The 21,050-nt window shown below is 46.6% G+C and overlaps 1 protein-coding gene across 1 annotated transcript in view; it reads left to right on the top strand.

The window, feature by feature from the left end:
* Positions 1–341: 341 nt before the first annotated feature.
* Dipk1a (divergent protein kinase domain 1A) overlaps positions 342–21,050 on the top strand; it is a 76,113-nt gene continuing 55,404 nt past the window's right edge. Inside the window, exon 1 of the mRNA XM_060381102.1 lies at positions 342–497. Coding sequence (XP_060237085.1) covers positions 444–497 — 54 coding nt within the window. The 5' untranslated portion in view covers positions 342–443. The remainder of the gene's footprint in view (positions 498–21,050) is intronic.

The raw sequence follows: 21,050 nt of genomic DNA, 5'->3' as shown, positions 1-21,050 counted from the left end.
CCGTGCTCCGCGTGGGGAGCTTCGAGCCGGGACGGAGGCCACGGCCAGCGAAACCCCGCACCGCTCTCGCCTGCCGCGCCCGCGCCCCTCCCCCGTCCGCGCCTCCCCTTTAAACACCGCGGCGCAGGCGGATTTGCGTCGGCGGACGCCGGGCTCGCCTCCCCTTTACGGGGAGTGGGCGGAGCTGTGCGCGCCGAGTGGGGACGGGGCTGTGCGCACCCGCCGGGGAGTGGGCGGGGCCGTGCGCGCCGTGACGTGAGGGGGCGGGGCCGCGCGCGCCCACCGCCCCCGCCGCCCTCGCCGCCCTCGCCGCAGCGCGGCCGCGGGGAGCGCGCGCCGGGGGCGGGCCGTGGGCGGGTCGGCGGAGCCGGGGCGGGGAGGCCGGCGGGCGGCCGCGCGCGGGTCCGCCTCCGACTGCGGCGCGGCGGGGCGATGTGAGTGCCATGGCGAGGAGTCTGTGCGCGGGGGCCTGGCTGAGGAGACCGCATTACCTCCAGGTAGGCCAGCCGCGGCCCCGCCCCGCGCGCGCCCCGCGGGACCCCGCGCCCCGTCCCGCGGCCCCCGCGCGCGCCCCGCCGCCCCCCGCGGGCCGCCCCCCGCGCGCCCGGCTCAGCCCCGGTCCGGCCCGCGTCCCGCTCCCCGGGCGCCGCCCGGGCCCCGCGCCCCTCGGAGCTCCGGCGCGGGACGTGCCACGGTGCCCCCTCCGCGCGCCCTGCGCTCCCCCCGAGGGCCCAGCCCCGCCGCTCCCGTGCTGCGTCGGGGTAGGGCACGGTGGGGTGTCATCCCTCCGGGTTTCAGGGGCTCGTGAGCGGCTGTCACGCCGGCTTCCCCGCGTGCCGAAGCTTCCCGCTCCGGGGAGGGAGGATCGGGCCAGCCCGACGGGGGCGACGGGCGTTCGCTTTGCGGAGGGGACGGTGAGCGCGGTGCGGCTCCGCGCGCAGCCCGCCGGCCGTGCGGGCGCGGTTCGCAGTCACGTCGCGTGTGCTGTCGGCGTGTTAATTTTGCATGGTTTCTGTGCCGCTGCCAGGCGGCTGTGGAGCCCCGCTGCCGCCTCCGTGCGCGGTGCGGTCACCAGGGGGACCTCGGAGACGTCGCGAGCGCTCGAGCGCGGACCCTGCGGATCGGTGCCTCGCGCCCTGTCGGCAGTGGTACGGTTTCTGGAGGACTCTGCTTACATTTTAAGGCCTGACGACAGAGGACGGGCATTTGGGGTCAGCTGGCGGTGCTTCTTATGCATGGAAAAAAAAAAGTTGAGAAGAAACCGGCACGGCCCAAGTACATTTTTATCTGAAATTTGCATGTGTAAGTCATTACTCAGAAACGAGTGGCCTGCAGGAGGGAGGAAGACTTGGCAGCTCAGGGGACTGAGGCCGTAAGACTGTCTGCAACAGAGTGGTGCCTTTCACACCGGTGTGAGAACCCAGCCTGCCACCCCGCCTCGTCTAGGGACCCTTGATTGGAAAAGTATTTTGTCATATTTAAAATCTTTGCGCTTAAACCACCCAGCTTTCTATTACTAATCTTTGAGGTTTGGTAGAGGTTTAGACCAGTTTTTGGCTCTATGCTTTCCACAGGTGTCAACAGTTCTTGGCGCTGTTAACTGTTCACAGGTTTTCTGATTTGGTTGAGGCTATAGCTTGGGGTTCAGTCCCCAACACTGCACACACAGACCCACACACAGACCCACACACAGAGACAATTAGTTTTACAAGTAGCTATGCTTCCATTAATGACAAACAGTATTTCTTGCGTCATTATTAATGATCAAATGAGGGTGAGCTTGCCAGTAGGCCTTTAATACCGGCGCTTGGGAGGCAGATCTATCTTTGAGCTGGAGGACAGCTCAGTCTATAGCCAGGGCTATAGATCCTGTTTCAGAAAAAAAAAAATCTTTTTAAGGTAAACTCAAGCTTCCTTTCTAAAGACAAGTTCCCAGGTACGCAGATTGGCTTAGAACTTGCTGAGTGGCTGAGGATGACCTTGTACTTCCGATCCTCCTGCTCTGTTGCTTGGAATCATCTTAGTGTTCCTCGCAGGAGCCACCTCCCTGGTTTTTGAGACAGGGTCTCCTTAGAACTCGGCACTTCCCCAGCTCTGGAGCTACAAGGCTGTGCAGCTGCATCAAGATCAGCTCCTCCTGCTTGGGTGGCAGATCCTTAACAGATGGCAGACTGCCTCGCCATCCTTCCTTCCAGAAGATCTATTTATTATGTGTACAGTGTTCTGTCTGCATGTACACCTGCACACCAGAAGAGGGCACCAGATCTCACTATAGATGGTTGTGAGCCACCATGTGGTTGCTGGGAATTGAACTCAGGACCTTTGGGAGAGCAGCCAGTGCACTTAACCTCCCAGCCATCTTTCCAGCCTTTCCTTCCTTCCTTCCTTCCTTCCTTCCTTCCTTCCTTCCTTCCTTCCTTCCTTCCTCCAAGACTGCACTAACTCTGTAGCTTCAATTTTCTTCTTTTTTTATATGTCATTTAGCAGTGTATTAACTAAATTTGCTTTGTCATGGAGAGGGTTTATTGTACATTATCTTTGGCAAAAGAAAATTTAAAACTTAGCCCTTAACAGCCTGTTTATTACGTCAGAACACACACACACACACACACACACACACACACACACAGTTTTTTGAGACCAAGTCTCAGTAGCCCAGCCTGGCATTGAATTCCTGATACTCTTGCTTCTGTCCCCCAAGTATAGGGATTACAAGTGTGCCCTGCTATGCCTTGCTTCAGGGAAATTAATCGTTATTTTATGTTTTGAGAGAATATAGTACAAATGGTGGACCTCTGCCTCAGCCTCTCAAGTCTTAGGATAGTAGGCATGCCCTGTCACCTGCCACATACCTGATTTCAGTGACATTTCTGTACAGATCCATTTTAAGTTAAGTTACACTGAGCCTGCAGTCATTCAACAGCTACAGGAGATCCTCTTTTCTTTACCGCAGGGAAACAGCAAGGTAGATTTATCTCAGGGGAGAGAGAAGATAAAGGGTCTGGGAAGTTTCTGAGACCAGTTTTATATCCTTGGCAGTTTGACTGTTTTTCTCAGCTGGGCAGAACCGAAGGTCACTCATGTCCCGATTTAGGCCATGGAGCTTGCAAGTTTTCTCTCTTTTTTTTTCCACAATATATTTTTATCATATTTTCCCCTCCCCCAACTCCTCCCCACTTCTTTATCCACCCAACTTTATATTCACTCTTGCAAAAAAAAAAAAAAACCCACAAAACAAAAATAAGACAAAAAACGCTAAAACAAAACAAAATGAAGACTTTCATTTTTTATTATATGTGTATGAATGTTTTGCCTGCCTGTGTATGAGCAACACATATGTGCCTGTAGTCTGTGAAGAATAGAAGAGGGGTGTAATCCACTGGAACTGGAGTTAACAGTTGTGAACCACTGTGAGGACGCTGGGAACTGAACCTGCGTCCTTTGCAAGAGCAGTAAGAGCAGTAAGCAATAAGAGCTACTCTCTAATCTCCTCCCCCATAGTTTAGAAAGGAAACTTAATCATTTGATGGAGCTTCACTCAGCCAATGTCCCATCAATCCAGATGTCACTGGTAGTTGCTGCTACTTCTCAAACAGTAAGCATCTTTAGCTAGTTGAAAACAAAACACATGGGCTGGAGGGATGGCTCAGTGGCTAAGAGCACAGGCTGCTCTTCCAGAGGTCCTGAGTTCAATTCCCAGCAACCACATGGTGGCTCATAACCATCTATAATGGGATCTGATGCCCTCTTCTGATATGCATGATGACAAAGCGCTCATATATATAAATGAATAAATGTGTTTAAAAAAAAAAAAGAAAGAAAACAAAACACATTAAACACACATACCTTTAATCCCAGCACTCAGGAGGCAGAGGCACTCGGATCTCTGAGTGCCTGGTCTCCAGAGTGAGTTCCAGGACAGCCAGGACTACACAGAGAAATCTTGTCTCAAGCAAACAAACACCCATGATAAGTCCCCTTTCCTCCCCTCCTAAAACTTAGCATCTTGTAATTAATGTTATAATTTCTGCTATAAGCTATTATAACAGGAGCTTGTAAGTACCTAACAACTATGGTTACCTTTCTTGAGAGGCCAAGAGATTCTACTGCTCTGCTTGTGAAGAAAAGAGCTTAGGTGCTGTTTCATAGAGTAAAGTCGTATTTCCCCGGAAAGACTGAGCTAGATTAGTGGCTGTGTAGTGTTGGGTGATAAAGGGGTGGTTACCCACCGGTGGGTTTGAGGGAAGAATAAATGCTTGCATCAAGGGTGATACTACATAACAATATGCGTTAAAGGTGGCGTTAGTTCTATAGTGTCTGAATGTAGTTCAGTAAAACAGAAAAGAAGGGCGAGGGATGTGCAAAGGAAAGCGGTCAGTTGGGCTGATCCTATGGACATGGACCTTGGTTTTTCCCCTTTGCCACAGATTTCACTAGTGCCAGCTTTTTGGTGCAGTGAGTTTTTGCCTCCAGGGCAGCAGTGCAAGCCCACTGTACAACCTCTAAGGAAGTGAGCTGTACGCAAGCACCTGAGCACAGTTTCCCGTCATTCTCAGGGAAGGCTAATGGATGCCAACATCCTTTGCCACTGTTTTGTTGAAAAATTACCCTGGAAATAGAGTTTTCTGGATGTGCCAAGCGTTGTAGCATATTGAACAGAGGTAGGCTCTTGACCCTTGGCTCAGACTTGCTCTGTCAAGCAGCTTGAATAAACCTCTCCTGGTTGTTTTTGTTTCATTTACCCTGTAGCACATGTGCTCAGGACCGGCTGGCTGTGGCAGCTCAGCATTGCATCTGCATGTGTTTTTAGCCGTATGTTTTCTACAAAGTGGGCTCTATTTTTGTCTGAGGTCTACTTCAGTTGAGTAAAGATGATGCCCCATAATTTGTTGGCTTTCTTCTATCAGTAAACCCTGGAAAAATGAAAGTTAAGACAGTTTGGGGTAATTGAATATGTATAGATTATACATATTCTCCATTCCAGTCATTCTGCTCATACTCTGTAATATGATTCCTCAATTCTGATGAAATTTGAAATCTCATACTTCTTCCTTTGAAGATTTTTAAGCCCTTTAGGCAGAAAAAAAATTTTTTTTTTTCTGAGACAAAATTTCTCAGTGTGCCCTAGCTGTCCTGCAGTTCCTCCTATAGACCAGGCTAGCCTTGAACTCAGAGATCTGTCTGCCTCTGCCTCTAAGTGCACCACCACCTGGCCATAGAAATTTTAAATGTTGACTCTTTCCAAAATAACTGCTCTTGTATTTTTGGTGTCAGGGCTGTGGTGAGTGAATGGGTAGATTGTCGTTGTTGTTGATTCTTTGAGAGAGCCTCCCCATGTAAGGCTAGCTGGTCTGGAGTTCCCTGTCTGTACCAAGGCGGCCTTGAACTTTCGCCAGCCACCCTGCTGCTGGGACTACAGGTACACACCACATGTCAGACAATGGCCTGCTCTGATTACACTCTTGGTACTTATTCAGCATTTCTTATGTTGTTTGTATTTTGAGACAGAAGTGTATGTTTGCTGCCCCTGGCCTTCCTTCCGTCACATCCCAGTGCTGGTATTGTAAGCATGTCACCTGTCATTTAAAATTCTAATACCTGACATTTTGTCTTATATTAATGCCATTTTTTTTTTCAAGTAGTTTGCTTCTTTGTGCCTTAACATGGGTATTTTGTAGGATTTAGTTCCAGGGAGAGTTATTGACGTATCAGTGGTAGCTGTAACAATGTTGACAAATGCCAGGGTAAAAGTAATATGGTCTCTGAGTCTTAGAGAAGGTGGTTCTGTATTCCCAAAAAGTAGCAGAAACTAATCTCTCTGAAGTGTCAGAGGCTGTGCATGGCTGCAAGTGTGTGCCTGCAGCTCCAGGATTTAGGAGGTGAGGAAGGAAGCCGAGAATTGTAATATGTACCCGGCTACCTGGTGAAACACTGTCTTGAAAAACAAAACAAGTAAATCAAAATGAAACAAGATTTAAGAATAGAGGTGGGATGTAGCTGTTTGATATTACCATGCTTCTTGAGAACCATAAAGAAATGATGAATTTTCTAGCACTCTTCCCATACTTACCAACTTGAAAACTATTTTATTTTTATGTGTATGCGTGTTCTGTCCCTAGTGCCTCAGTGGAGGCCAAAAGAGACCATCAGATCTTCTGGAACTGGAGTTGCAGATGTTGTTAACCAGCGGTTGGGTGCTGGAAATTGAACCTGGGTCCGCTGAAAAGCCAGTCGGTATTTGGTATTCTTAACTGCTGAGCCATCTTTCCAGCCCTTATAATACTCTTTTTTTTTTTTTTTGAGACAAGATCTCACTAGCTTTGGCTGTTTTGAAACTGACTATTAGACTAGGCTGGCCTTGATTTACAGAGAACTCCCTGCCTCTGCCTCTGGTGCTAGGATCAAAGGTGTATGCCACCACATTCAGCAACGTAAATATTTTTAAGTGTATGCCATGAACTTTGAGTGTATCAGACCTGTAAGACTTATTCCTCTTGCCAAGCTGAAACTCCACCCATTGAAACACTCCTATCTGCTGTACTCCCTCACCCCACCCTAGTCCTTGGTAACCACATCCTATTTTCTGTTTCTATTAATTTGACTCTCTTAAAATATCTCATGTAAATAGAACCTTGCAGTGTTTTTCCATCCATTATCTCTTCTCTCCTTTCCTTTTTTCCTCTACAGTTTCTACGATATACTTCTTTCCTCCTTTCCTCTCCCTTGCCCTCCTGTCTCCTGTCTTATGCTTTCCCCATCTCCCCTTTCCTACCTGTCTTTCCTTTCTTGAAAAGCAAAGCAAACAAAAATAACAACCATCCTTTTATTTTTAATGCCTTCTTCTCCCCACACCTAAAGACAGGGTTTCTCTGTGAAACCCTTACTGTCCTAGAACTCTGTAAACCAGGCTGGCCTTGAACTCAGAGATCTATCTGTCCCTGCCTCCCAAGTGCTGGGATTAAAGGTGTGTGCCACCATCACCAGCTTACTGTTTTTTTTTTTTTTTACATTATTGAACATTAATATTTTAGTTAGCCTGTAGAGTAATAGATTTCATTATATTTTCATCTTTGTTCATATCCTTGCCTTCATCACCCTTTTTTGTCTCCTCTTTCCTCGTTATTTTCCTTTTCTGCCTCTTACATATTGTCTCTTTTTCTTCTGTGTGGTATTTCTATAACCTGAAAATGAGAAAAAAAATTGCAATACTTGGTCTTTCTTTCCCCTTTAGTTCCCCCTCTCCTTCCTTGTAGCCCTCCTCCCTCTTAACTACATTCACATCCCAAGTATATTTAAATACCCAAATTTAGATCCACATGTGAGAGAAAATGTAATGTGTGCTGTTTGCCTTTCTGGTTTCTTAATCTTCATACTAGTCTTTATCGTGGCCCTACCCTCGCTGCCCTCACACACACATTCCTACCAGCAATGTGCAAGGGTTCCAGTTTGCTCCACACTCTCTTTAGCACTTGTTAGTTTCTGTTTTGAGTGTTGTGACCATCCTCCTGGGAGTGAGGAGATAACTCATTGTGATTCTGATTTTGTTTCCCTAATGACTTGTAATATTGAGCATCTTCTCATGGGTTTGCTTACCATTTGTATGTCTCTTTTAAGGAAAGGCTTCCTCTTGGTTTATTGTTTCAGTATCATGTTTTTTCAGTGGGTTTACGGGTTATTGTAAACACATTCCTCTTTCTTTCCAAACAACAAAATAGCTATGTGTGAGGATGTTCTTGAAAGGAAGATTTTGAATGTATTGACAACCTTCTGAATGAGTTAGTGCATAGGCATACCGGGTCAGTTATTAGGTTATTTAGATTATTTATTTGTTTGTTTTTTGATTTTTCAGTACAGGGTTTCTCTGTGTGTAGTTCTGGTTGTCTTGGAACTTGCTCTGTAGACCAGGCTGGCCTCAGATCCACCTGCCTCTGCCTCCTGAGCTGGGAATAAAGGCGTGTTCCACCACATCAGGTTTATACATTTCAAAAATAAGTTAAACTGGGTTTCATAATAACATGGTATAACTAGAAATGTATGAACAGCCTAGAGTTATATTAAGGACAGAATGATATTTGAAAGGGCTTCTTGCCTACAGAGTAAGTTCCAGGACAGCTAGGCTATACATTGAAACCCTGTCTTGAAAAACAGACAAACAAGAGAGACACTTTCCTTGTAACAGTCTCTCTGTATTAGTTACCTTTCTGTAACGGTGATAACACTGTAACACGGCAACTCACAGCTGGAGGACTTTTAAGACCTCAGAGTTTCAGAGGAAAATGAGCCGTCACTGTGGTGGTGGGGACAGCTGAAGGCTCACACGCCAGCAGAGACAGTAAATAGCAAAGGTCCTCGGGCGTTCACACCCGCTCCCAGCGACACTTCCTTCAGCAAGGCCACACCCCCCAAGCCTCCCCAGACAGGGCAGCTGAGTTCCAGGTGTTCAAATGCCACAGACTATGGAAGACATGTATTCAAGTTACCGCTCTCCGTAGCCCAGGCTGGGTGTAGAGTTGCAGTACAGTAGATGATGACCTTGAACTTGTGACACTTCTGCCTCTGCCTCCCAAGTGTTGATTCCTGTATATGGTTTATGATACTAGGGACTGAACTGTAGGTCTCATGCATGCTGAGCTAGCATTCAGCTGAGCTACACACCCAGGCCCTTGAAAAAGCACATCTGAGGTCAGTAACTTTCGCACACTTGTTTGTGTCCAGCGTCCTTGTAGCCAGTCACCACAGATTTAGCAGTGGAAACAACGTCCAGTTATTTGTACCCTGATCTCAGTTCTGTAGGTCGTGTGTCTGGGTGCAGTGTGGCTCATTTGGCCGTCTGCGTCAGATTCGCAAGGATGAAGTCTTAAGTCTCTAGGCCTGTTTCTAGAGCTCTCTGAAAAATTGTTTTCCAGGCTCCTGTTGCGTGTTGTCAGAAGTTGTTTCTGTGGTGGAGGGACTGGGAGAGGTGGTACTGAAGAAGGCATTTAGAACCTACCAGTGCGGAGCCGTCCTCCCAAAGTGCAACTCTGACTGGGCCTCCCTTTGTAACTGTCCTTCTGTGGCCTCGATTTTTTTCCCTCCTTCTAGCGGCCTTCCTTTACCTTCAGGAGTCCTGGTTCTGTGGAGAATGGCTTCGTATTCCTGACACTACCACCACAGACACCGTTGCTCCAGCAGTCCTGAGAAACTTGATTTTCCCAGACACAGCAGCATGCGCGTACTCTCTCATGGCCTCCCTCTTTAACTGTTTCCTTTGCAATACTGCACCCAGAGCTTGTGCACACTGGGCACGTGCGCTCCCCTAACTGTTCTCCAGTTGTGGGGTTTCCTCCTCGTCCTACAGTGTTCTTCCTCCCCGCGCCTTTACATCTGCTGACTGGCTTATTCCCCTTTACCGTTTACGTCTCAACTCAAAGAGGACGGGACCTCTGAACAGTCCCTGTGTAACACCTCCAGGGTTAGCCTCTTTTGTCTGTGTTACGTTATAAACAAATGGCGGCCAGCACCTGTGTCTCTCATTGGACACTGGAACATTGTCATGACTTTTGCTCTCTTTTCTCAAAGGTGTGAATTCTTTGAGAGCTGAAGTGTCAGTTTCCTCTCCTGTCCCCCATGGCTAGCGAAGAGCAGGTGACCAGTAACTGTGGAGCACAGAGAATCTCCTTTAGCATTTATAGACACATGGAGAGGTCTTCCTGGGGAGAGGGGCAGTGGTGTTTTATTTGTTCATTTGCTTGTTTGAGAAAGGGTCTTGCTGCATGGATGTCACGCTGGCTTGAACGATTCTCCTGTTCTTGCCTTTTGGTGCTGGGACCACACACACGCACCTCTACAGCTGGCTCATCATACAGAGTTTAATGGAATTGAGGAGATACATTCGTTCTTTATGTGAAAGAATGTCCACACAGTAAGTGAAAGTGCACGGCCGGCCGTGTCGTAGAAGCCGTAAGTGCCCCTTTCACTCTGCTTTACTCCCATAGCATTTGTTTTGCTTGTCTGGTAGCTGTATCTCCAACTTCCAACTGTGTCTACACAGGAATATTGTATACATCCTAGGCGCTACCTCAGATGATGAATTTGGATGCTGGAAGAGGTTAGGTAAAATATATAATAAAGAAAATTTCAAATATCTTTTTGTTATAATAGCTGATTTCCATATTAGTTTCATGAACACCTCTCTTCCTTAAAGAGTTTGTTCAATTTTGTGTTTTCTTTTTTTCTTTGAGGCTGGTTGTGGCCCTATCCCTGATAGTCCCAGAATATGCTTTGTATACTAACCATACTGGCCCTCTTGGTTAGAGTTTCTATTGCTGTGAGGAGACACCATGACCATGGCAACTCTTATAAAGAAAAATGTTTAATTGGGCCTGGTTTATAGTTCAGAGGTTTAATCCTTTATTGTATGTCAGGAAGCATGGCAGTGTGCAGGCAGACATGGTGCCAGAGCAGTAGCTGAAAGTTCTTCATCCAGACACACTAAATCTGTTAGAAGAAAAAGTGGGAAGAGCCTGGACCTCATTGGCACAGGAGACAACTTCCTGAACAGAACACCAACAGCAAAGGCTCTAAGATCAACAATCAATAAATGGAACCTCGTGAAACTGAAAAGCAAAGGACATTGTCGTCAGAAAAAAGCGACAGCCTACAGATTGGGAAAGGATCTTTACCAACCCTATATCTGACAGAGGGCTGATATCCAGAATATATGAAGAACTCAAGAAGTTAAACACCAACAAACCAAGTAATCCAATTAAAAAATGGGGTACAAAGCTAAACAGAGAATTCTCAACAGAGGAATATCGAATGGCAGAGAAACACTTAAAGAAATGCTCAACGTCCTTAGTCATCAGGGAAATGCAAATCAAAACAACCCTGAGATTTCACCTCATACCCATCAGAAGGGCTAAGATAAAAAACTCAAGTGACAACACATGCTGGAGAGCATGTGGAGGAAGGGGAACACTCCTCCATTGCTGGTGGGAATGTAAACTCGTACAACCACTTAGGAAATCAATCTGGTACTTCCTCAGAAAATTAGGAATAGTGCTTCCTTAAGATCCAGCTATACCACTCCTAGGCATATACCCAAAAGATACCCCACCATTCAATGAGGACATTTGCTCAACCATGTTCGTAGCAGCTCTATTCGTAATAGCCAGAACCTGGAAACAACCTAGATGTCCCTCAGCAGAGGAATGGATACAGAAAGTGTGGTACATTTACACAATGGAATACTACTCAGCAATTAAAAACAAGGAAATGATGAAATTTGCAGGCAAATGGTGGGAACTGGTTACCTGAGTGAGGTAACCCAGACCTGGAAAGACACACATGGTGTATACTCACTTGTAGTGGATATTAACAGCAGGAAGAGAGAGACACTGGGCCTGGCTTGAGCATTCAAAGCCCACCCCAGTGACACACCTACTCCCAAAAGGCCACCAATGCTTCAACAAGGCCATAGCTCCTAACACTGCCATTCCCTATGAGCCTAGAGTACCATTGGGGTGGGGGTGAATTTAAAGCAAGCTTTACTAAATACTAAATACTGAGCAAGAGACAGACTTTGGTCAGTACGGTTCTCTGGAATTTCCCAGCTGGAATGGCCTGTGAGTACCATTTTAACTCAAACCACGACACCAGTCTTTAACTCAGAATTTCGCCTAGTGCTCCATGGTTACGTGAACAATGCTACTTGGTTTAACATTGTATTTTTCTTCAGATATATTTGTGTATGTGTGGCTACATACATGCCATAGCATGAATACGTAGGTCAAATTGTTGCCAGAGTTGTTTTCTCCTTCCACTTTATGGACTTGGAGAATCAAACTTACTGCTTTGTAGCTGGCACATTTACCATTGAGCCACCTCAGCACCCCAAGACACCTTGAGTTAATGCAGTGAGGTAAAGCAGCACTGAAAAGATAGGAAAGTAACAGGGGCACTGGAGGGAGGGGTAAGAGGGTAACAGAGTGGGGGAAATGAGCACAGTGCATTATGGATCTGTATGAAGTTGTGAAAGAAAAAATAAATATGAAAACTAAATGGAGTTGTATTAGGATAGGTGGTTAATTTTTCCATGAGATAAAACCTCCCTCATAAACTGAGCCCCTTAGAGTGAAGTTTGTCGTTCTCATGGAGATAACACACCTTAACTGTTGCCTTGTTATGCATATTATTAGGGTTTTTCCCTTCCCAGAGAACACCACATATTTACCCCCTGGGAAGAAAATGTGATGTTTGCAAATTCCCTAGGTTTGCTTCCTTTTTGACATTTCTGTTAAACACTAATGGTTTAAAACTTGTCCTAATAAAATACTTTTTACATTTGAGAGCGTGAATCTTCTTGAGTTTCTTTTACTGAATGATTACCTGGGTATGCTCAGCTGTAGATGCAGACTCTTTCCTGTTTTCTGCTCCCCAAATCCAAGTGAACTGGGCTAGTTGAGGAGTTCCAACCATAACGAAAATGACTCACCTTCAGGGACAGACCAGAGAAAGATGAACAGTGTCAGTTGATTCTGTGTGTGTTTTGAAAAGGCAAAGTAAATGGTCCTACATCCTGCAGTGTGTATCTTGAGACCCAACATAATCAAAGTTCATTCTGGTCTAAGATGAAAGACATCTTTAATTTTAGCATTCCCTAAAATGTGATTCTAGAAATAGTATTCAGTGCAGGCCTAGTTTGGATGCTGAGGTTACATTTCTTCTCTGGGGTAGGGTAATGATCCTCGGGCTCCCAACATCAACAGCGGCCGGATACTCCTCTTGTATGCCATCAGTCCTTCAGAATTCGCATACTGGCTGTCTTGCTGTAATGTCTGTTTCCTTTGGAGGGTGGGATGGGACTTGGTTTTGGTTCTCTTTAAAAATAAATGAACAAAAATACAGTATTACTTTGTTAGTTCAGACTAGCCTGGAACTCACACATGCAGCCCAGGTATGTAGTTTCAGGATCCTGGGTTTTCCTCTGTCCTGGTCTATGTGTTTCTGTTGTAATCTGCCCACCTGCCTACCTAAACTCGTGACAGACTGCCTCAGCCTCATGAATGCCTGGCTTTCCTTTCATTAAAAACAATCTCCTGCCCCTGTGCTGCAGGCTGTACTATGGCTAGTTACTGCCCAGCTCTTCTGCCCTCTTCCCATGAACTCAGTACATTTTTTTACTACGTGTTTTCTAAATTGCCTTGATTTTTTTTTTTTTTCCTGACACAACACACCTCTGTCAAGTAATGTTTTCCTTTTTGTACTCTCGGGAGTATTTCATGTTTTGAACCATCCTTTTTAAAAATTAGGGCCAATACACCATCCATCTCTGGATCCCAAGGATTCTCTGGGTGTACAACACGCCCTCCTACTGGATTCCCTCCTTTCCCTGGATTGGACTCTCTGTGTTTTCCTCTGTCCTGGTTTGTGTTGTAACTAACTAGGGCACATCCTGAAATAAGTTCTTTAGGAAGGATGTGAACGAAGTGAACCTTCTGAATGTTTTCATGTATAAAACTAAATTTCTTATATTCCAGTTTCCATTATTGACTGGGTGTAGAAATTGGAGCCTGAAGTAATTTTTCCTGAAAATTTGAAAACATGGATCCTTGTCTACTAAAGGTCCTTTTTTTGCCAAGGGTCCTTTGTATGTGATATCTTTTTCTTTTTCATAGTTGTCTTGAAATCCCCTGGGGATTGGTACAGGCTCTGTATCAGTTGTATTGGACACTAGCTGAGCTTTGGTAGTCTTTTTTTTTTTTTTTTTTTTGACATAGGGTCTTGTTATGTAGCTTTGACTGGTCAGGAGTATATGTTGGTCAGGCTGGCCTTGAACCCACAGAGATCTGTCTACTTCTGCCTCCTGAGTGCTGGGACTAAAGGCATATGTCACTGTGCTCATCATCCCGTTGGGTCTGAAGACTTAGAACTTTTTTTCCTCAGCTACAGTAGTCTGTTGTACTCTTCTGTTTCCATGTTTCAGGGCTTTGTCAGATGTGTCTTGGATTGGTTCCTTGTGTCTCATGTACTTTATTGTGGCCATCTTTGCATCCTTTTTCATAAGCTATAAAAAAAATAACTCAGGGAGGAAAGGGTTTATTTTAGTATACAGCCTGAGGTTCATCATGAGGGAAGCCAGGTCTGGAGTTCAGGGTAGAAACCGGGAGAGCACTCTTGACCTCTTTGCTTACGCAGTCCAGGCACTGCCTAGGGATGGCACTGCCCGAATGGGCTGCCATCTTAAACCCATCAGTGATTAAGAAAATGCTCCATAGGTGTGCCCACAAGCTAAGTTCATGGAGGCAGTTCCTTATTGAGGCTCCCTCTTTTCAGGTGTCAAGGTGACAACCAACAGCCTCACTCACACAGGGTCTTCTTGATCCCAGGCTGGCCGTGAATTTGTCATACAGCTGACGACATGAGCACACACACATGCCATGGGCTCCAAGGATCATGTTGTCAGGCTTGCATGCAGTGCTTTTACCCACTGAGCCGTCTCCACAGCCAGGCCTTGACTTTCATATCCTCCTGCTTCCGCCTCTGGAATGCTGGTTATGTGTGTGCGTACACCTTTCTTACATTTCCATCTCCCCTCTCCACCCCAATTCCCTCTAACACCAGCTAGGAGAGAAAGGTCAGTGAGGAGAGGGGCAGAGTTCTCTTTAGCCACTTCCTGCTGGTCAGGGTCCTAGCATTCCCTCGGCCAAGTCCAGTCTTCAACAGATCTCCCGCTTCTCGTCACACTGCAGCAACAGCAGCAGGAGCAGCAGGGGGAAGCAGGAGCATTCTTCTGTCTCTCCTGTGCCCCTTCTCTCCACGGGCTCTGGCGTTTATTCCCTTCCCAGATTCCTCAGAATTAAACTGTCTGCAGCTGGTGAAGATCATGCCCTTCTCAGAGCCCGCCGGAGGCACAGTCTGCTGTTATGGACAGTCTGAACCAGCCCCACACCCGGGATCAAGACAAAAGCACATGTGCATAAGATAACTGAGTTTTAACTGAGTTTTAAAGACACCAACACTGCCACTACGCTTCGCCTCCCCCTGCTTCCACTTCTGCTGTCTGGGTCTGTGTGTATAAGTGTGTCTGCCTGTGTGGTGCTGGAGTCTGACCAGCACTTCATGCATTCTAAGAGTGCCCAACCAGAGGAGCTACATTCTCAGGCCTCTCGTTTCTCAATTATTTCCAGATCATCTGTTCACTTTCCTTCTTTTTCTAAGTACTTCTAAAATTCCAAGTACTTAAAATTTGCTTTAAAAGGTTTTTCCAAGTTTATTTTGTTTGTTGGAGTGCCAGAGATTGAACCCAGGGCCTCACATGCCGCTGAGCTACATCTCAGCCCTTTTCCTTTTTTGTGACTTTTCCTCTTTAGTATTTTGATTATGGATGTCCCTCCCTCCCTCCATGGCTCCTTTGCCCTGCCTTTGCTGAGGACCACATCTAAGGTTTGCTAGGTATGTTCACAGAGCCTATAGGAGTTTTAAAGAATGTTCTCTTTTCCTTTATTTTTCTCCCCTTCAGTTGTTTTTTCCGTGTGTTTGCTTGGCTCTTTTTTTTCATGCCCCTGGATTTCCTTGTGTACTTCCTGATTGATCTCTGGTTGTCTGTTTCAGAAAGGATTGAGTAACTGATGTGGTAGAAATTTCTTTATCAGTAGACTCGTGACTTACGTGTTAGCTGGTTGAGGCTTCTCCAGAGCCAGAATGTTGTGGCTGTTCTTTGCTCTAAGGTTCTAGTCCCCTGTAACATTTGAATACTTCGCGTTACATATCCTGCACCTACACAGAAGGTTTGGCCATCTTAGGTTCCTCCTTTCTTCAGAAATCCCGTTTTTTTCTTCTTCCATTTTGGTTTTTAGAGACAAGCTTCCACACTGTTGCCTGGAATGGCCTGGTGTTCATGGTGTAGCCCAGGCTACTCTCAGCTTCCCAGAAACTCCTGTCGCTGCCTGCTGAGTGCTGGGGCTACAGGCATGCATGACCAGGCCAGCCAGAATCTGGGTCTTGGTTTTGTGTTTTTGGTTGACCTATGCTGAGTGGGGAAGCTGTCAGGCTGCCAATTAGCAAGGTCCAGGTGTAGCTCCTCAGATATTCCCCACCGTCCCTAGCCTGCTGCTCACAGCTCCCGTCTTCCCTGCTGGCTGACAGGCAGGTGTCCTAAGGGCTAGGTTGGCTCTCTGGATTTGTTCTGGCTTCCCACAAGCAGTTTGGCTTCCAGCTCACTTAGGTTGTGTGATGGAGTGTTCCCAGCTGTGGCTTGTTCTGCCTCACTCTTCATCCATCAAGAGTTACAGTTGCCTTTTAAATTCTACCATTTTCTTAGGTCTTTTATACACTAGTGAATGTCCACCTTTCTCTTTAATGTTGGTGGTTTATTGCTTCTTTTGCTTGTTTGGATGTGATGTGGCAAGCTGCATAAAGAGCAAACATATATCTTCAGTCTAACATCTTGAATTAAATGTCCTGTTATGAATTTTAATCTTCCTGCTTTCCTAATACTTGCTGCTCTATTTATCCTCATGACTGCAGTGTGTTTAGTTTGGTAAGTTATTTCAATAAAATTAGGCAACAGAATTAGAGTAAATAGCATTAGAGAAAGAAGAATAAGGGAAACAAAAGTTTTGAAAATAGACAGTTGGGATTTCGTGAGAGCTTCTGCAGCGCCTAGGAAACAGCTGCTGGGATGGAGTGACAGCCTGAGAAGGAAAGAAGGCATTTGCCAGGGACGTATCTGACAAGGGCGGAGAAGGAGCTCAGAAAGCTTGGCGGTCAAGGGGAGACTGCTCCCTGTGCAGCTCTTACTCTTCAGGTGATGGCCTGGGTTCAGACCCTATTGCCCACGTTAACAGCAGAGGAGGGTGTGTCTTCAGCCCCGTGCTGGGGGTGGACACTGAGGTCCTGGGGGCTGCGGGCTCAGCAAGAGACCCTGGCTCAAAAAAATACGGTCTAGACTGGTATTTCTCCAAAGAGCGTGCACAGATGTCCAACAGGTGTAGGAAAGTCTGACAGGATGGTGAGTGCTGACGTGAACCTGACAGGATATAGATGGATAGCCCAGCAGACGGGCATCTGGCTCGTCTGAGGAATTGTCTAGAGGGGTTAAGTGAAATGAGAAGAATTTAGCTGGGGCAGCACTGTCCCGTGCACAGGGCCTGGACCAAGTGCCAGAAGGAAGGGGAGCGCGAACTCGCACCAGCCTCCCTGCCCTCTAAGTTTTCGGACAGCCAGGGTTACACAGACACTGTCTCAAAAGCAAACAAACAAAGAAAATTTCAAAGGAACAACTTTGTGTTCCTTTAAGAGATCAGGTCTTGGGCTGGAGGGGTAGCTGAGTGGGTAAAAGCGGGTGCTGCAGAAGTGGAAAGGCCTTGAGTGTGACTTCCTGGAGCCCACATTCCGGTCAGGTACTGGAGTATGGTCCCAGCACTCCTAGGGGAAGGCGGAGACAGAGCAGTTCCTGGGAGCTGCTGGCCGGCAGGCCCGGGGTGTGAGGGAAACAACAAAGAAACCTTGTCTGGAATAAAGTAGAAGGCGAGGGCCGCGCCTAAGGCTGCCTCTGTCGGCATACATTCCGTGGCACAGGTGTGCCTGTGCACACACGTCCACGTGTAAGTTCTTAGAACTAGCAGGACAGTGCGTGGCTTATTTCAGGGGTGTTGAGTGCAGCCCTGCGTCCCACTTACTCCTAATGCTCCTCACATTGATCACATGTATATCCCCTAAAGGATTTTCTATTAATAGAAGGAATTGTTTGAGCATTTCATCAGCTGTTAAGTAGCATTGATGAAATGGACTCCAGATAATTTAGTTCCCTAGGACAGAGAAGGGATGGAAACAACCCTGCTTAGTCTGAGGTAGGGAGGCTTGTGAATTTATAATCCTTAATTATTATCAGTTAAGCACCAGTCTAATTTGTTTCGGTCTGATTCTTGGCTTTCAGGTGGAGTTGCTCCTTTGATGGATGTTGGGTTGCTATTTTGGTACACCTGGCTTTGTAGTTGTCCTTATCCTCATTAAAAAAATCTTCAGGTGCTCACTTACATGGTTCCCTGTGCTTGCACCCCGACCCTTTGTTTTGAGATGGAGTCTTTAGCCCAGGCTGGCCTCAAACTTGTTATGTAGCAGAGGATGGCCGTGAACTTCTGAGCCTCCTGCCTCTCACCTCCCAGGTGCCGGGATTACTGGTGAGTGCCACCACACCTGGCTGACGCCCCATGCTAGGATGCTTTATTGTACTAGAGAGCCAAGCTAGGCTTTCCTGCATGCCCGCCACCTTGCTAGTTGATCCGAATTCCCAGCCCCGCTTTGACAGTTTGTGTGTTGTAGACAGGGTCTCACTATGCAGCCTTGCCTGGCCTGGAACTCACTTTGTAAACAGGCCATCCTCGAACTCAAGGAGATCTGCCTGGAGCCGTCTCCCAGGTGCTGGAACTAGGCGTGTACTGGATTATTGGGGTCTTTGAACGCCCATGTGTCCTCTCTCTGAGTGCGTCTGTGAGGAAGATTTAGGGTCTCTTACCCCTTCCCCTGTGCAGTTGCCACTTTCCCACTTCTGCAAAAGCAAGTCGAGAGGTCCACCGGGATTCTATAGAGGCTCCTGGTGTGTGGAAAACTCCACTAGCCCCGGAAAGGGTGACTGAAAATAGCAGTGTCTGTGGTGGGCGATGACGGGCCGACAAGAGCGGTGTCGGGAAGCTATGGCCAGGGTTCCAGGGCCCCTTGGGAAGGTGGAAGAGGAAAACAGACTTCAAATGTGTGTACATAAAAGTCCCTGGAGTTGACAAAGCACGGTCTAGAAAAATTAAAATTGGTGAGGTAGTAGGATTTTATCAAAATTAGGGCTGGCTAGATGGCTCAGTGGTTAAGAGCATTGGCTGCTCCAGATTCAATTCCCAGCACCCACATGGCAGCTCAGGACGGGCTCTGACACCCTCGTGCAGATACACACAAAGATGAAACACCAATGTACACAAAATAAAAATAAAGGTTTTATCAAAATTAAACTCTTGCTTTATAGCAAACCTTGTTTTTTGTTTTTATGGTTTTTGTTTTGTTTTTTTGGGACAGGGTTTCTCTGTGTAGCCTTGACTGTCCTGGACTCACTTTGTAGACAAGACTGGCCTTGAACTCACAGAGCTCACCTGCCTCTGCCCAAGAGCTGGGATTATAGATGTGTGCCATTGCACCTGGCTTATTTTTAATCTTAAGCAGCTCTGTTATGTGTAATGTGTGTTTGTATGGCATGTGGGCATGGGTGCCCGTGGGAGCCGGAAGTGTCAGTTCTCCTGGAGCTTGAGTTACAGGTGCTTCTGAGCCACACACTTAAATTTTTAAATTCTATTGTTTATGTGCACTGCTGTGTCTGTGTGAGGGTGCCGGACCGCCTGGAAATGGAGTTGCAGACAGTTTTGAGCTGCCATGTGGGTGCTGAAGTTGAACCTGGGTGTTTTGGAAGAGCAGCCAGGGCTCCTAAGAGCTGAGCTGTCTCTCCAGCCCCACAAAAAAAAAAAAAAAAAAAAAAAAAAAAAAATATATATATATATATATATATATTTAAATAATATTACAGTTAGACAAAGTAACAGGTTTCCTTATGTCATTTCCATACTTATGTGTCATTATCTTTCATTCATTTCCTTCTCCTGTGGCCACCCCTGCGTCCCTTCTCACACTCCCTCTTGCGCTCCTCCTACTCCTGCTCCTTTTTTTTTAACAGCGATTTGCACAGAACAGGCATAAAGCTTAGGTGCTTAGCATCTCATTGGATCACAGTATCTTATAGCGTTTCTGGAAACAGTTGGCAGCCGTGAATTCCTGGGAGTTTGTGGCTGTTTGTTGTGTGATGTGGGTGTGGTATGAGCACATGAGTGTGTAGGTGCCTCTGCCTGCCTCTGCACAGAGGCCAGAACACATGCTTATCTTCATCTGTTCTTCCCATCTCTCACCGACCGGGAAGCTGGCCAGTGTCGGTAGGCTGGCTGCACACAGCTTGTAGAGTCCTAAGAACCCTAACCCTCTTTTGTCCCCAGGCCTGGCTTTTCAGGGGGGTGCCAGGTATTCAAACCCAGGTTCTCAGGCTTGTCCACTTAGCCATGGCCCCAGGCCCCATAGAGACAGTTTGTGTGGTGTGTGTGTGTGTGTGTGTATGTATATGTATGTACAAGTGTGTGACCCTGGCTGTGCTGGAACTTGTTCAGAGATCCACTACTTCAGCCTCCCAAGTGCTAGGACTAAAGGTGTGTGCCACCATTGCCTGCCTGGCATTTAAAATTTTTTTTTTTTTTTTTTTTTGAGGCAGGGTTTTTGTGTGTACCCCTGGCTGTCCTGGAACTCAATCTATAGATCAGGCTGGCCTTGAACTCACTGCCTGTCTCTGCCTCCTGAGTGCAGGAATCAAAGATGTGTGCCACTATGGCCCAACATAATATTTTGTTATTGTTGTTTTGTTTTTTAAGACAGGGTTTCTCTCTGTGTAGCCCTGGCTGTCCTAGAACTCACCGTAGACCAGGCTGGCCTTGAACTCACAGAGATCCTTCTGACTCTGAGTGCTGGAATTAAAGGTGTGGGCGACCAGGCCTCATAGGCATAATTTTTTAAAATATATATATATATTATTTATTTATTATGTATACAGTGTTCTGCCTGCATGCAGGCCTGCACATCAGAAGAGGGCACCAGATCTCATTATAGATGGTTGTGAGCCACCATGTGGGTGCTGGGAATTGAATTCATGACCTCTGGAAGAGCAGACAGTGCTCTTCTAAGCCATCTCCAGCCCAGGCATAAATTCTTTTTTTTTTTTTTAATTTTTTGTTTATCTCTTACTTTATGTACATCGGTGTTTTGCCTCTACATGTGTTTGTATGAGGGTGTCAGAGCCCCTGGATCAGGAGTTACAGACAGTTGTGAGCTGCTATGTGGGTGCTGGGAATTGAACCCGGTCCTCTGGAAGAGCAGCTAGTGCTCTTAACCACTGAGCCATCTCTCCAGCCCAGGTATAAATTCTTAATGTAATCAAATTTATCAGTTTTTTCTGTTATGGTCAGAGATTTTGTCTATAGCTATCAAAACTT

Source organism: Meriones unguiculatus, chromosome 3 (assembly GCF_030254825.1).
Source record: "Meriones unguiculatus strain TT.TT164.6M chromosome 3, Bangor_MerUng_6.1, whole genome shotgun sequence".
Taxonomy (NCBI): domain Eukaryota; kingdom Metazoa; phylum Chordata; class Mammalia; order Rodentia; family Muridae; genus Meriones; species Meriones unguiculatus.
Note: the sequence above shows the minus strand (reverse complement) of the source record. Positions and strands in the feature narration are given on the sequence as shown.